Source organism: Diadema setosum, chromosome 15 (assembly GCF_964275005.1).
Source record: "Diadema setosum chromosome 15, eeDiaSeto1, whole genome shotgun sequence".
In the NCBI taxonomy this organism is placed as follows: Eukaryota; Metazoa; Echinodermata; class Echinoidea; order Diadematoida; family Diadematidae; genus Diadema; species Diadema setosum.
In genome coordinates this window covers 944,080-961,943 of record NC_092699.1, presented here as the reverse complement: position 1 = coordinate 961,943, position 17,864 = coordinate 944,080, and the positions used below count along the sequence as shown (strand labels likewise).

Genomic DNA, 17,864 nt, shown 5'->3' with positions numbered 1-17,864 from the left:
AGCATGATACATTTCATGAGTTTCGTTAATATAAGTATATGTATATATATATATATATATATATATATATATATACAAGTTTCGTATGGTTTTGTTAGTGTTTTTGTTTGCGTTTGTTAATATCTTGCAATATGGGTTTACTTGTGATGATAGTTGGCAAGGGAGGGGAAAAAAAGAGAGGGAGGAAAAAAAAAAACACTTTCCTTTTCAAATGATGGGAAAAACACATTTATGGAGATTGCATATAGGTCCCGAGATTTCTTACTTCCCCGACATAGCATTTCAAACCCAGAAGTTCGAACATAATATGTATGTTCACTACAGGAAGATTCGTTGTCTGTCTCTTATATCTGGCTTTAATAGTCAAATTACTTTTGTGCCTCGAAGGGAGGGTAATTATACCTTCAACTTGAACTTCCCATATCGAATCTTTTTCAAAGCATTCACTGAACTGACTGTATGAACGTTGCAGTATCAGTGATGACCTTATTAAATTTAAATATCAGATGTCAATTGATCAAATGCAGCAACATCGGTAAAGCACATCATATACCGTAATAGTGAAAGTTTTAGGAAAATCGGACGACCAGTCTAATTATACGAATTTCAAATTTTGGGGCCGCCAATGCTGAGTGAGAAGACTACTACAGTTTGTGACGTCACATATGAAGAACGAAATAAAGAAAGAATAAAGGAAATTTCTTCAAAATTTCATATTTTTTATGAAAAGTACACATTCCCTCCACTGTACAACCGATAAAAGTGTTAGGGGTATAATTCCCCCCACCCTGCTTTTTGAAAGAGATAAAACAAGTGATCTTTCATTATGCTAGAAAAATGAAAATACATGTATGTTGAAATTTCTTTATACTCTTTTATCGTTTTTCATAAGTGACGTTACATACTGTAGTAGTCGTTTCATCCAGTGATGGCTGCACCAACATTTCAAAAATTCATAGCTTTTGAATGGATCGTCTAATCTCTGTTGGCATAATTAAGAGTAGGCCTACATTCAGCCAGTACTTCTCGAAACGAAGTCTTGTTAGGAGAGATATTCAAGGCGTTATCACAACCAAGCCAATTAAGAATTGAAATTTTCGTGGAAGGAAAGGGAGTGGTAGAGATTACTTTTATTTCTTCAGAGCCTTTGATGTGTCAGAACTTTTCTCCGCGATAACGAAACAAAAGTGCGGCTGAATCGACAAGACTACAGCTCATCACGAGTTACAGCGGGCGCTCCGCTACGACCTGGTGAATTTGAATACACACGCTGTGCAGCAGCGGGTTTCGCGTTGTCTTCCTGACTCGACATGCACACACACACACAAACACACACACACACACACAATACGCCATACGCATTGTCCTGAGCTGTCTCTACGGTATAGCAGCATCGTTTTTCCGTCGCATTTGTCAGTCGTACCGGTTGGGATTGGCGTACGTGTTTGGCTTCGCCATCGCCATCACCATCAGCTGATGAAACTCAGAAGGTAGCTCCGGAGTATAGACATGATTCAATGCTATAAAATTACTCCAACGACCTATTCTTGACTCGGTCAGGGAACATCTTGAGGTTTTCAGGTACGTACCTTTTCCCAGTGGATTAGCTTTCTCACTTCCCAGCTGCGTGTGTTCATGTGGTAAGTCAAGGTTCGTTTCTCTTCGGGTTTTTGCTGCACTCTCTGTTTTCACGCCGCTGATAAGATGACTGTCATCTATGCGAGTGCCATTTTAACAATATACGCCCGTGTCGTTTCCGACACGTATCCCTCTACATCGTTAAAAAATAGAACATTGCCTTCACTCTATCATCATGATTATGTCTGTTCACTTCATTTTAACACCTTGACTGGAAAGCAAAGTCTGTTTGCAAGATAAATCGGTGGATGAGTTAAGATGTGATGGGTTTCATAGCTTGACGTCTACTAAAGGGGGAACTATTCACCAAGGGGATATAAAGCCATGTCAAGTACAACACAAGTCTTGAAGCAGACGAAGAAAGAATCGTCACATAACCGACAAATCATACTCCTAATGTGTTCACTTTCTCAGTATTTTATTTTCATCTAAAACGTGTTGGCGTTAATACCAAAGATAACGAACACGAAGGTATCATACAATGTCCATTGAATCAGAAGTTATATTAGGATAAGTGACGTTTATGTTATACATATTCATCGAATGTATGAATAGATAGCCTAGATTAAATCTCCAAGGTGAAAGTTTCCATAGAGTCTCAATTCAAAATGGCGACCTACAGTCACGTGGGAAGAAGTGTTTTGATGACAGAAGTGAAGCTGCCCTCAGTGAACGATCTGTGGAGGGATCAGAAGGAGAGGATGATGTCTCACTATTTCGTATTTTAGCGATACAATCTTGGCCAAATGTTTTCCTTTTGAAAGGCATGGTATGATATACACACTGTATGCATTATCATGCATCAGCACCCAGGGGTACAGTGTGCATAATAGCCTGCAAGCAGTCAAGTGGTTAACAAATGAACTGGGATCCGTCTTAGTGTAGAAGACAGTTTGTATTGCCAGCATGGTATCAGCTGTCCTGTGTCTACGCACAATCCGTACGGTAAATCAGTCCACTTCAGTTTTATTTCTGCACTCCGATTAGGAATACAATGAAAACAAATTGTGCAGAGTGTCGGGATAATGATTATGGATTGCAAAATCAATGTTCATATGAGATAGAAAATATATAAATTAAAAAAAAAACCGTATGAAGCAATTTCCTATTGAAGCAATTTCCTATGAAGCAATTTCCTATGAAGCAATTTCCTATTGAATGTACACAGTTGAGAAAAAATGATTAACATAACATCAGATTAAAGTTTACCGAAAATGTTAGAATGCAGGGAATCATATTCACTAGAAATATGACCAAAGGTAATAATGCAGTATGAAATAAACTATCCTAAAGTGTACGTAAAATCTTCCCTATCGCTTCTAGAAAAAGAAGAAGGAGAAGGAGAAGAAGAAAAAGAAAAAGTTCATGGAATATTTATTTGATTTACCATCAGTACAGTCTCCCAGCGGTCATGCATGAGAACTCCTGTAATAGGGCCTACAGTAGCTGGCATGCACCCTTGTATATACCAAAAAATAATTATGTTCAACAGTGTCATTGGGTGTATTGTATTAACAAGTTGTGCGTAAATAATTATTTTGGTCAGAGCTCGGAGGATTTTCCTCCTCACAATATACAATTTTAATCAAAACGTAATGTTGTGATAGATTTGTAAAATGATTTCCTCTTCAACTTAATGACCACATAGTTTTCAAGCGTCCAAAATAAACGCAACATAATGACAATTACAATACTTTGAGAGCAGGAGAAAATGTGATGGAGTAATACAGACATAGATCGTGAAGATCATTTCAATGTCTTGCCTCGAGCTTTTTTTCCCCCATATTTTAATGTCCTCTCTTTTTTGACTTTGTAGATGAGTGATGTCATAGTCCACGTCGGCGCTATTTTATCTTTACATGATTCATACATCTATGACCTAACAACAAGAAGAAAGCATTTCCATCAAACACGAAAAACGAGAGAAAAATGAAGAAGTTCCCTCATATCTTGGATCACTGACTATTCTTGATAACTTTCGAGCACTTAGCGACTGAATAACATTTTCTGCAATATTCAACCAACTTTACCCTCAGATGCTCTTTAAGAGATAAAATGGGCACACATTCATTGACATTTGCTGGTAAAGGGATTACACAGTCTTTGATTGCACATTCAGTGCAAACTGCAAAGACGTCATAGCAGCTTAATGAGGTAATGTCTTATGAATTAAAAAAAAAACAACAAGATGATGTTCACTCGGCGTGTTTGTGTGAAGATGTGTTCGTTTTTAATGTGGGTAGGAAGCACAGACGAGAATTTCATGCTTTCTAGAAGATGAAAAAAAAAATGAAGAAGGAATTTAAATCGTCTTTTACTTTTTATCACATTGCTGGAACAACGCGAGAAAAAAAAATCATGCATTCACTGTTAGATGGTTGAAATTCAAAACGGTAAGAACTGGTTTAAGAATTAATATTGTACTCTGTTCAAAGGCAAGGAAAAACACACAGAGAAACACATTATAATTATGATATCATTATACTAGTAACACTCTCACAGAAACCAAATGTGTAGTTCAAGGTTTTCCAAAAATTCGCAGTCAGATAAATAAACAAAACAAACACTTCTCTCGTACTTTTCCTAGAGGTTGAACTGAAACAACCTCTTCTGACGGATAATGTCATTATTTTTCTAAAGTAATTTCTGGACCCCCCCCCTCCCCCATGATATCCGCTCAATGTCAGCCCCCCCCCCCACCAAAAAAAGAAAAAAGAAAAAAAAAAAAAGATGTTCCCTTTGGATTATCCGTTTTCCTGCCAGCTAGCGTCGCGGATGTGTTGTACCTGGAGCTCGTGATGCTGTTAAATCATTACCGCAAAGAACATGATATTGTGACATTTAATGTCATGAAGGTGAGAGATTCTCACGGCCAAAAAAAAAAAGAAGGAAAACGAAAAAAGAATCCTGTCTGTGATTACGTCCTCTCTCACCGGATGAAGCGAAGTATTGTTCAAAAATTTAAAAAGAAAAGGGTTATACAAAAACAATGAAAATTGTTTTAGAGAGCAAAACTTAAGCTGCATGTTATGTTGACGTTATGGAAAGTTATCATAATGATTATGTGCCATGATCACGTTTTCCGAATTTATCGATGTGTATTATCACATTTTTGTATTATACTTAGTACCTATCATCATTACAATAAATGGAAATTCTCAAAATCCCTGTAACGTAAGAACGAATGGGAGAGATGCTTAGGCGATGCTGCTTTAGTGAGGGATGCTCGGTTATCAAAGATGACCAATGGATCTATCCAGGTCTGCTATATGTGGCGTGCCTTTTTCACTCTTTATCGCCCTGTTGTGGTCTTTTTGCCACGTTTGTGTACATTATGCTGTGATAATTCTGCACTGATTACTCAACTAAAACCTTGATAACTCAGATTGTAAGGTAAACCAGCCACGAATCCTTTTATTATGTTGTTATCCTGATCACAACAAGGCACACGTCATACTCTTAACTCTCTGCGTGCCACATTAATTTTGTTGCCTATAAGTCTGTGTGTGAAATTTGTGCACATTGACTCATTGGCACAGAGGGTTTAAGGATGCAATCCACGGGAGCGGTGCCTTCGAGGCTGAGGATGAAGTGATAATTATTCCGGACTGGAGTCGATCGGAAGGAGGCCGGCTTAATACTACCCCTTGGTTGTATTTACAACCTTCAGTAGTGATAGTGGTCATTGTCCACTAGGTCTTATATCAAGGACGAACAAGGATTTTCCGGTACATTGCACACTTTGAAGTAACTTTAACGATTTAACGAAGCTTGCTTGACAAGTGAAGTAGGACTACGTGATACTTTGCGCACAAGCGAGAGCTGTTGGAGAACAAGACATGACCACAGCAATATAGAGGCAGGAAGTTGGTTTTAACCTCAGGTACGAGCTAGAATTCTTAGAATTTGTACCCTTAAACGAGTCGGATTAGATTGTATCCTAGTATACATTCAGAACAATGGTGAAATTAATCTAATGCGACATTGTATTTAAATAATGCGAGTCGCAAAGCCGTAAAATGGGGTTATGTTGAACATGCGTCTATTGTGAACGGTCGGCGGCCAAAAATAGAAACGCGCTGCATGGAATCAAAGTATCACATGCATCATGTGTGTAGGGTTTCTCCTCACCCCCCCCCCCCCAACCTTCATGTTTTTAACTAAAGACTGCTGGTATAGGAACACTGGCCATGTTTCAGACAAAACATCAGTTTGTTTCGTCATGAAAAACAACGCACAAACACATGCCTCGAACGCATTATCGTAGTTATACTTTATTTCATTAAGCCCTAGTAAAGAACAATGTTGCACAAACACTCACGATTGTATTCTTTGTCACTTTTTATCTTTTTGCTTATCTTTTTCCATGATAATAGCGATAATTAAGAACAAGTCGTTATTTGTGATGACTGAGAGCGCAGCTGTTTTTTTTTCCTCAGATCCAAAGCTCTAAGATTCAGATTTAATGAGTACAACCTCACATTTTCATATCTCTATACCAAGTCACTATGTCACAAGGAATTATGCCACAATGTTCGGAGATCCGTCATCGAACAATCGCTGAGTCAACATTCCGTCCCGCTACGACTGTACACGAGAGAAGGAAGCGGACGTGCGATACTTGGCGGTCGCTATGGCAGGCACTATCGATATCGATCATCTGTTTGCTCACTGCAACAGACGATACCGTAAACGAATACACGCTTCTTGCAGCGTGTAGTACAAAGAATCCTTATTGACGACACACTCCCATTCAGTATTGTCATGTGTGTATGAACTGAAAAGAGTCTAACAATAGTGGTAGCACCTGATACACCATTAAAAACCTGTGCTCTGCGTTCAGAGAGTTCCAGTGCTTGATAGTGATCTCTATTATTATTCTTTTTCAAAAAGTTAGCATCTTTAGAAACATTAATTGTGTTTTATGTGTAAAGTAATGAATGTGTTTTCTCGGCTATTATAGATAGATGTTGAATTTTTTTTTTCGTTTGTTATCTGTTTGTTTCTTTGTTTGTTTGTTTGTTTTTTGCGCGCGCGTTTAACATTCAAAATGTTTGACCCACATGTGACCAATTACCAGTGATGAAAGCAAAGAACAGTGCGAACGAGGCCGGTCAGTCAAAATGTGGTGTAAACCTGGTCAGTCCCAATAAGGTCATCTCTTGACTTCTTCAATCCAAACGAGGCCAAGGTGTGATTTTTTTTTTTCAGAGTGTAAAAGTAATGTTCATGCCTATACTCTTATGCAGAATGGCGTAGTATATGCTCATTAATTCTAAAACATGTATCAGATAATAATATAGGCTCGCAAACAGAGCTTATTGCTACATGTCCAACTCTTGAAGCAAAATCTATCATGTCTGATATCTGCGGAGTGGCTGTGGATCTGCTGTGACCGTGTGACGCAGCAAATCAGGATAAACTGAGTCATGTAGTGCCAATCAACATATAACCACACAAATATGAAGTTCAATAAACATTGTGTGTGTTAATACATCGTACATTATATCCTGCCCGATGCGTTCTTATTCAAACACTTTCTTATATTGCCTCAAATGCCCCTCTTGTAACCTTATGTGTGTAAATGTGTGCCTAAGAACATTCTGAATTATTGTACTATAATCATTATGTTTCTACAACAAATTGTACTACTACTACTATACTGTCACCACTTCTACTACTACTACTACTAGTACTGCTGCTACTACAACTTCTACTACATTACTAAGTAATAGTAGTAGTTATAGATATGACAATAGTGATAACAATGATAATTATGATAATAATCTGATATTGTGTCATTCCATTTATTTTCATTACATGGTTTTTCTTTTTATCATTATTATATTGTTCTTGCTATTAATGTTGCTGTTAATATCATTATCATGATTATTATCATTGTCATTGTTTTACTTGTTTTACTTAATAATTTATTTGATTCGACGTATACGCAGCTAAGTTAGGAATAAAAGTTTGCAGTATAAGAGTATGCATATCCATCGGTGATGTGTAATTGCAGAGTTATTGTGGGTTTGATTTTGACCGAACCGTTGGGCTATACTTGACAGACTGGATTTGCCAAAAGGACTAATCTTTATTAACAGGTCGGGCTCTTTCCGACAAGGAACTGAACTGGGAATTTCAAATTTGCCGTGACTCACAGCATAACGATATATTTATCGGTATGATTATCTGTTAATTAGATCTTGTTTTCGCGTTACCGTAAGGAGTCTCACGTATCAGCAGGTCAAGGCACTCTGAAGCGATTCGTACCTTAAGTGATAGACCAAGACAATAGACAATCAATTCAGGTGTCACGGTTACTGACATTGATTACAGCTACCTTGATCTTTCCAAGGCTAATAAGAGCGCCTCTAATTAGCAAGTTCACCATTATTATCCCCATTCTGAAAAGGAAGTTTCAAGTTCGAGAAACAAGTAATATAGTATATGTGCTTACACACGACTGTCGTGCACATGCACACTGAATATTTACACACATTGATTGTGTAATATATTATATAAATATATGTATAACTGTGTGCATGCGAGTGTGTGGGTGCACGTGTGTGTGTGTGTGTGTGTGCGTGCGTGCGGTAGCTACTGGATTTACTCACACCGATGGAACACATTTTAATTATGTATGACTTGTATGGTGTGAAACTACCTTAAATAACAACAAAATGACCAGCTGGTTGCAGTCGAAATGTACCATAGTTGCATTCAACAAAGTTACGGTAAGATAAAATCAATCGTCCGTATGGCAAGCCATATTACTTTTTAAAAAGATTTTCTGATATCACGAATTCCCTTTCGTGATATCAAAAATTCGAATTTCTGATATCACAAATTCAATTTTTGATATCACAAATACCCATTGGTTTATCACGTAAAACCAATTTTTGATATCACGAAATCGAATTAGTGATAACACAAATTCAATTCGTGATATCACGAATTCAATTCGAGATATCACGAAATCACATTCTTGATATCAAGAAATACATTTTGTGATATCACTAATTCCAATTTGTGATATCATTAATTTACATGGAATTTCAGCACATATCTTTCGCAAAGAAATAATTTGATTTCGAGCATTAGTTTTGCGCTGAAATTCAACCGTAAATTCTAGCGTTTGTTGAGGGCAGAAATACACAGGGAATTCGAGCTTTAGTTCAGTGCAGAAAACCAACGGGAATTTGAGCGTTAGTTGAGCGCAGAAATACACACGGAATTCGAGCATTAGTTTTGCGCTGAAATTCAGCTGTGAATTCGAGCATTAGTTGAGAGCAGAAATACACAAGGAATTCGAGCATTAGTTTTGCGCTGAAATCCAACTGTGAATTCGAGCGTTAGTTGAGCGCAGAAATACACAGGGAATTCGAGCATTAGTTTTGCGCTGAAATTCAGCTGTGAATTCGAGCGTTAGTTGAGAGCAGAAATACACAAGAAATTCGAGCATTAGTTTTGCGCTGAAATTCAACTGTGAATTCGAGCGTTAGTTGAGCGCAGAAATACACAGGGAATTCGAGCATTAGTTTTGCGCTGAAATTTAGCTGTGAATTCGAGCGTTAGTTGAGAGCAGAAATACAGAAGAAATTCGAGCATTAGTTTTGCGCTGAAATTCAACTGTGAATTCGAGCGTTAGTTGAGCGCAGAAATACACAGGGAATTCGAGCATTAGTTTTGCGCTGAAATTCAACAATGAATTCGAGCGTTAGTTGAGCGCAGAAATACACTGTGAATTCGAGCATTAGTTTAGCGCAGATATTCCTATGGAATTTCAGGTGTTATCTTTTCACAGTATATAACGATAGTTACAAAAAAAAAACAACTAAATGAAGAGTTTTGGCAACTCGTCTTCATTTAAAGTGATTAGGAATTGGTTTTAAAAGAATCGATGAAAATAAATCGTTTAGCAACATATCTAAAATGCCGTTATTGATATGTTGTCAATTACTTTAAAGGCATTATTATATTTTTTTTCTCCATTTCTCGCTACTGATTTGGCAGAGACTGGTTGACTTACAACTTTTGTTTGCGTTTCTCTTTACTCTGTCATGTGAAAGATACTCTCTCCCGACCTCCCCCTGTTAGTCCTCCGAGTTAATAAGAGAGATTTCTCATTGCGCAGATTAACAAAATTGAAGTCCTTCTTACCACTGCTTTTTTCTTACTACAAATTCTAACTGTTTGTTTGCCATGAATACTGCTGCATAAACTCCTCATAAGATCTGGATATCTTCACTTTTCTTGATCTGGTCTGAAGACTTTTGGGCTTGTGCATTCCAGTTTTGTTCTCCCCGGTTTTGATTCTTGAATAAACTTGCCTATATGATTACACTTTAAATTATTTTACAAAATCATAAACATATTGGGGCGGGCAAACTGTACACCCAACACTATTGGTCTTAATGGATACACCCCTTTGTTTTGGAGGACTGGTTTTGAGGAATGAGAAAATGTCTTTAGGAGAAACACGTTGCTTTATGTGACCACCAGCCGACACCAGTGGTGGACATTAAATTGGCAAGTTTACGACTCCCTCTCGCACCCCGCATGACTCACAGTCTCTCTCTCTCTTATTCTCCGCTGCTGACATACACAGACCAGAGGGTTGATTGCCCTCGGTCGGTCCTCCGCAATACAAACACATGGTATATGCTTTTATAGCACACATACACATACAACCACACATAGTTATCATCGATTTGGTGGAAGAGTCTTACTGTAAAGGGGATTACCACATAAAAATGTATCATAATCAACAATAATGTGGTAATAGATGACAATTTGAGGACCCAAACGATGAATTAAATGTAGGCCCTAAGTGAACATAGTATCATTGAATTCATGATAACATGTTGCAAAACAATTGATTTGTATCAATAATTCATCGAATATACCTTGACGATCATTTAGGGAATGATGGATGTGTAAATCTCTCATATAGTTATTGGTATTTTGAACATTGTTCTAAAAAAAGTTAGTAGTAGTAAATACCTTCCATCTGAATATCAGCTCAAAAGTAATGTTCCAATTCCCTGTGTATTTCTGCGCTAAAAAAAAAAAAAAACAACAACAAAACAAAACCGCTCGAATTCACAGTTGAATTCCAGGGCAAAACTAACGCTCGAATTCCCTTTGTATTTCTGCGCTAAACTAATGCTCGAATTCACAGCGATTTTCTGCACCAAACTGACGCTCGAACTCCCTGTGTATTTCAGCGCTCAACTAACGTTCGAATTCACTTTGTATTTCTGCGCTAAACTAATGCTCGAATTCACAGCGATTTTCTGCACTGAACTAACGCTCGAAATCCCTGTGTATTTCTGCGCTCAACTAACGCTCGAATTCACAGTTGAATTTCAACGCAAAACTAACGCTCGAATTCACTTTGTATTTCTGCGCTCAACTAACGCTCGAATTCACAGGGATTTACTGCACTGAACTAACGCTCGAAATCCCTGTGTATTTCTGCGCTCAACTAACGCTCGAAATCACAGTTGAATTTTAGCGCAAAACTAACGCTCGAATTCACTTTGTATTTCTGCGCTCAACTAACGCTCGAATTCACAGGGATTTACTGCACTGAACTAACGCTCGAAATCCCTGTGTATTTCTGCGCTCAACTAACGCTCGAATTCACAGTTGAATTTCAGCGCAAAACTAACGCTCGAATTCACTTTGTATTTCTGCGCTCAACTAACGCTCGAATTCACAGGGATTTACTGCACTGAACTAACGCTCGAATTCCCTGTGTATTTCTGCGCTCAACTAACGCTCGAATTCACAGTTGAATTTCAGCGCAAAACTAACGCTCGAATTCACTTTGTATTTCTGCGCTCAACTAACGCTCGAATTCACAGTTGAATTTCAGCGCAAAACTAACGCTCGAATTCCCTGTGAATTACTGATATCACAAATTCGATTTTGTGATATCAATAATTCAATTCGTGATATCACAAAATGGAATTTGTGATATCAGAAATTCGCATTTGTGATATCAAAAAATCATTTTGTGATATCACGAATTACCAATGGTTTTTCACGTGAAACCTATTTTTTATATCAAGAATTCGAATTCCTGATATCACAAATTCATTTAGTGATATCTCAAATTGAATTTTAGATATCACAAATTCGAATTTCTGATATCACAAATTGAATTTGTGATATCAAGAATGGATTTTGTGATATCACAAATTCGATTTCTTGATATCACAAATTAAGTTCATGTGCTACACTTACGGGAATTTGTGATATCACAAATTTAATTCTTGATATCACAAATTCAATTCTTGATATCAAAAATTTTATTTTTTGATATCACAAAATGGAATTTGTGATATCAGAAATTAACTTTAAATGTAAAAAAGGCTTGCCATACGTCCGGGAACTACCTAAAATGTTGTAATTTAAGTTCCCTTCCCCCTCCACCCCCCCCCCCCGCAAAAAAAAAAAAAAAAACAAAGAAAAAAACAAAGAAAAAAGAAAAGAAAAGCTGACTGGCGTAATCGCTTTGTTAAAATGCGTCTTCAGTGTCATTGAAATCAAGTGTTTGCAAATATGACACGTGCACGGCCAGGATTCTCTATGTGCGCACCGTCATGTGTAAATACAGTAATTGCTCCATACGAAAGATAATGGGGAGAGATTTATGTTTCCTTATCCAAAGGTTACCTCAGAAACATAACATAGATACCGTACGTTGAAGAAGCACCGAGCAACATTGGTCTCACGTTTTTACTCTAGTAAAGTTCTCGTGCGCGATTTTTCAGGTTGTTGTAAAGAGTTGTCAACACGTGAATTCGAGATCTTCGCGTTTATCGCGATCCATGTTGAGCGGAAACCCCAAATCATTCCGTTAAATATCTTTAAGATTATGGCTTTGATGGCTCGGACGAACTTAATGGAGATTTTATAACATTTTTTTTTTTTAATAGAAAGATTGAGGATGTGACAGCGCTTTGATTTAACTACCACTGTATGATGTATCTAGTTTAATTTGTCATGTGCTTGTAATGTATACGTAAAATCTTTATTATTCGGATTTTAAATTTGATTTTGAAATCCTCCTCGATTCTTTCGAATCAATCTAGAACTAACGTGAAGAAATGTATTCTGTAATGTAGCATGTATAAAAATGCATGTATATTTTTGTCATTTGTTGATTTTTTTTTTTTTTTGTTTAACACACACTTTACTCATCATAAAATCATTATCTTTGATTCAGGCCAGACATGCCTTTGTCCAGTGTAAATGTCAAACGCACTTTAAATTGAAGGGGGAAGGGGGGGGGGGGGATAGCCACAATAGCAAAGAGAAGCGCACTTCAAGGCATGAAAATATTCCAAGTGAAAAAAAAAAATCGATGAAACTTAACAAACCGAAAAAAATCCACAGCACTGGTGGGTGACAATAGTAGCATTTTTGTAGGTTTTGTGGGTGTTCCTATCCTCATCTGTTTGTAAGAGTCATAATGACTGCCTGTCACAGTTTGCATGTATGTAACACATATCTTTGTGGTTCTTTGGTGAAATCATTCCTCCTTCGTTCGCATTTGTGAAGACATTAACCCTTGTTATCTGCCCATCCAGTAATATAGCCAGCCGATCGAACTGACCTGTTCACATTCCCTCAGTCAAAGGGCCATTTCCGAATTCCGGCTGTTTCCTTTCAGTGTTTGATATCCCTTCCAGCAAGTCTGTCCGTTTATTTGATAGATAATTATGCTGAACTTTTCTTGTCTAACAATATCGTAATTACCGAGTTCACTCTTTCCTGGACGTGTATCAACGAAGTGCAGACTGTTATTAGTGAGGCTTTATCTGTCGTTTTCTGATATCAGCCTCCACAACTCATCAATTGTTTTGAAGGAGTGTCTACGCACAAGCATGATAGTTAACGAGATACCATTCAGACTTGAAGTGGTTCATTCACACCAGCAGCGATAAGACATTATGAGAACTATGGCAAAGTTCAACTGGTTTGAACATAACCATATCCCATCGGAATTAAAGGACAAGTTCTCCTTCATTAACATTTAGGGATTGAGAGAATGTAGCAATATTTGTAGAACACATCTTTGAAAGTTTGAGGAAAGTCGGACAATCCGTTCAAAAGTTATGAATTTTTGTAAGTTTTTGTGCAGTCACCGCTAGATGAGAAGACTACTGCAGTGTATGATGTCACATGCGTACAACAGTATAAGGAAAATATCGTAAGGAGAATTTCACAAAATTTCATCTTTTGAAAAAAGTACACATTCCCTTGACTCGTTACTGACATAATGTTATAGGTAATATTATTCCCATTGCACTTAGAAAGAGGCAAATCAATTGTTCTATTATAATGCGAAAAAAGTGAAAATATGTTGAATTTTCTTTACATTTTCTTTATACTGTTGTACTCATATGACATCACGAGCCTTAGTAATCTCCTCATCCAGTGGTTCCAAGACAAAAATTTTAAAAATTCATAACTTTTGCATCGATTGTCCAATTTTCCTCAAACTTTCACTGATGTGTTCTACTAATATTGCTGCATTCTCTCAATCCTTATGTTTATGAAGGTGAACTCATCCTTTAATAAGGTCGGTGCTGCAGGATCATATGGATTAAAATAAACGTATCTTGTTAGTATTTTGATTATTGAGGAAGAATGATTCTAGTCTTCAGTTGACAATAGATTATTATAGAAAAGTTCCAGCTTAAATGCATTTCATTAGTCGAAATATCTTACAGGATAAACATGATAAAAGGGGGTGGGGTCGATACTGAGTTAAATTCACTTGCTGAGTTGTATACCATGACAATTGTTCTGATATTGTCTAATGTATTTTAATGCTTCTACCTATACACACCTGGAATGGACCATCTGCGTGGGTTGTGATAATTTCATATGAAGGAACAGCTGCGAAGGTCAGAGTTTATGGTGTGTTCTTGGATACGAATAATCATGTGTTCGTCTGCCAAGAATGTGGTACATGTATGTTACAAACCATTATTTTACTGCGGCCTGGCTTTTTTTTTCTTTTTTTTACTTCGCAGTTGCGTCTCTGCAGGTCAATATTCATTTCTTGACTGTTTATCTGTGTCATCAAACCTCTTTGAGTTTGAGCGTGTTTGTATGTAACTATGTAATTTTGTGAGTATAATTCTGGGTATCGCCAATACCTAGGTGCCATGCGCAGTGCAACGTTTCAGATGCATTATGGGATAGCTCACGAGACAAACTTGCTCCGGTTTTTCCTGCACATGCACTCAGATCATGCTCCGTCTTTATCCAGAGGTATGTTTGTTGAAGATTTCTATGCTTTCAACTCTTTTAAGCTGAATTATAGCCAAGAAAAAAAACAAGGGGGGGGGGGGGGTAACAACGGAAAAGCAGACAAATAACTCCATTGAATTGTACAGGAACTGCGACTCGCGTGAGACAACCGGAAGCGAACAAGGGCACTGAGGAATCCCACAGTGCATCTATTCAGTGTGTGCAGAAATTTTCTGCGCATTGGCGATACCGAGAATTATGACAAGACTTTATAGCAACCGATTTTCAGGTTGATTCATTTCACATCATTTTCTTAGCGATTGACTTTTTAAAAACTTTTGTCTTTTTATTACACAGAAGGGCAGAAAACAAAACAACAAGAACACTAACGGCCCTAATAGACCACGCATCAAAAGATTGTCTTCCATTGGGTTACATACAACCTTAGGTGAAACTCTACTGCCACAGTCTTGCCTGTGAACTTGGAATCTTTATCCTTGAATTCCGATGTGTTGACGTAGAGGGCAGCAATCATGAACTCCACACACGCTCCCTTGCTCGAAGCACTCGCAGCCAGCGTGTCGAGTACGACATCGCCGGTGAGCTTGCAGCCGTCCTCCGTGGCCCAGGAGTCGTCGCCCATGATGAAGATCACAAGCTTGATGACGAAGACGATGGGTAAAGATTGATTGTCATCCTAGACAGGAGTAGTCAAGAGAGGGCGCACTGCGATCTCACCTCAAAAAGAAAAAAAAATAGAAGAAGAAGAAAAAAAAAGGCATTGCTCGTCATGTCCGACTGCAAATGTGAACACAGCAATTTGATACTGTTCGAGGAATATTACTATCGTTCTTTTTCTTTTATTTTTGTTTTCGTGGTGGAGGAGGTCTGTGTTTGCAGGCAGCCATGTAAGTATGCTGGTGTAAACTTTACGTACTGACAGAAATTATAACACTATTGCGTAATCTTTCCACTTTGTGAAGCAGTGTGCACCATACCACAGTGATACAAGCACGAAAACACTATCAAGAAAATCAGTGCAGTAAAAACTGTCCTGTATCTAAAAATGTAGGAACCGTTAGAAGCGTAAACAATTCATTACCAGAATACGATGCAACATGTCAACTGCATCGTCGTAACTGAAATAATATTTTTTATCAAAAGACAGAAGACTTGTTTCTCTTTGTGTAACGTTCTTTCTGGTAGTAGAATAATTTTTAGAGTCTTTGCTAAACTGATTAGATTATTCTGTGCCCCGATTGTCTGATCCCTTCTACTATTGAACCATGTACATTGTAGCTATCGATTTTGTATGCTTCTTTCCTGTAGGAAACCAAACTTATGAGGGCGCACTGACTTACGTGCCAGGAAATGATAGCTTGGTGCACAACGTCACAGCAATGCCGGAGACAAGGTTTGATGGTTTCGGTAAGTCTATGTCATTTTAGCCTCGTTCACTATAATTAACTATTATTACGAAAATAGTGAATGTTTCTAGAGTACTGTAACACGAGTAAAGTGTGATCCGAAGGATACACAATTTGACTCATTTATTTTCTCTTTAAGGAAGATGAAAATATTGAAAGTGAGTGTGAAACGTGTGACGTCATTTTGTGTGTGCTAATAATGTACCACTGTTTGCATTGTTTGGTGATAACTTGTGAGACTTTATAAGATATACTTACTTAACATCTGAATTCAATAAACCTTACATATTCTGGTTAATAATAATTATACTCCATGTTTTAATATTGACTATAATTGTGAATGGCGATTTTAAAAGAGTTGCATTTTAATTTTCATTCATTGTGTCGTAAGTTTATCTGTGGCCATCTTTCTAGTAAAGCTCTGCTTATGGAGATGGTCTCCTGCATTTCCAGTTACATTATAATATTGTATATATGAAGAATTTTATTCGAAAGTGAGCTGAGCGCCCTTTTTAAACAAATCAAAGTAAGCAATTCATTGGATAGAGCAAAATTAAACCTGTGCAATAATACCTCATTTGTGACATAACAAAGAATATTCTAGAAGTTACGATTAAAGATATCCTGTATTTTCTTATTATGGTCTTTGATTCTTTTAGCAGCTTTGATAACAAACATCTGGAGTTAGCTCGACCGTTTTGCGATAAAAGTCTTCATAGTAGGCATATATATTCTTTACACCCAATATGACTTTTTCCTTACCGAACAATTTACATTTAGTTTGGCGTAAAACTGAACTGAACTGAATTTGAACGTGCAGCTGAGGCCTTTAACTTTAAAGTTTTGTCTCGTTTTCTATGACCAGGAGTCGATCACATCATCGTCATCCTGTCCAATATCTTCGTAGTCCTCTCCATCGCGTTCGTCTGTTTCCTGGCCTTCAAGCACAAGAAGTGGGAGACGGAGATGAGAAGGAGGAGGATGAAGGAGAACTCAGTCGATTACGCCCTCGTCGACAGCCGCGTGGAAGGGAAGACTGAAGACGTCGAGTTGAAGACTGTCTCGATCGACCCGTAGAGGGCCTCCTACAGTGTTTCCATTACTATCTACAGAAAATATAAAGTGTTACATGTATTGCCAAGTTTACATTATAGTGTCACAAACATTTATTTTATCACTTTTCGTTAGTTAAGTTGATTCATGTATGACCGAATGTAATTCAGACAAGTCTGGCAAAAAAGAAAGAGCTATGATATTTGAGGGGAAAAAATGATGTTTCTCCCCAAAACACAGTAAAATTGCATGTATAAACACAAAGTTGGGTTGAATTCAGAGATGAGACGAAGACAAAGTCGAGGACACTGGGGAAAACGAAGACGCAGAAGGAGTATACGGTAAAATGGAAATTTAGCGAATAACGGAAGAATGAAAACGTGCCTAAACATAACGAAAGACTATGGAACACTTAACCCCGCTGAAGACGGACTAGTTTTTCCTATAACACGCATTTCCCATTCACCCCAT

The 17,864-nt window shown here is 37.6% G+C and overlaps 1 protein-coding gene across 1 annotated transcript; it reads left to right on the top strand.

Annotated features, from left to right (window-relative positions):
• Positions 1 to 1,449: 1,449 nt before the first annotated feature.
• LOC140239278 (uncharacterized) lies at positions 1,450 to 17,417 on the top strand. Its single transcript, XM_072319150.1, has 4 exons — positions 1,450 to 1,581; positions 15,271 to 15,591; positions 16,243 to 16,341; positions 17,206 to 17,417. Exons 2-4 carry the CDS (start codon positions 15,447 to 15,449, stop codon positions 17,415 to 17,417), a joined length of 456 nt encoding a protein of 151 aa, XP_072175251.1. The 5' UTR covers positions 1,450 to 1,581; positions 15,271 to 15,446.
• Positions 17,418 to 17,864: the final 447 nt, after the last annotated feature.

Excerpts from the sequence above, each read along its gene's own strand:
- LOC140239278 (XM_072319150.1), top strand. The coding sequence starts at position 15,447 with ATGAACTCCACACACGCTCCCTTGCTCGAAGCACTCGCAGCCAGCGTG. Across the intron at positions 15,592-16,242 it reads CTTGATGACGAAGACGATGG|GAAACCAAACTTATGAGGGC; the intron begins GTAAAGATTGAT and ends TCTTTCCTGTAG. Across the intron at positions 16,342-17,205 it reads GACAAGGTTTGATGGTTTCG|GAGTCGATCACATCATCGTC; the intron begins GTAAGTCTATGT and ends TTCTATGACCAG.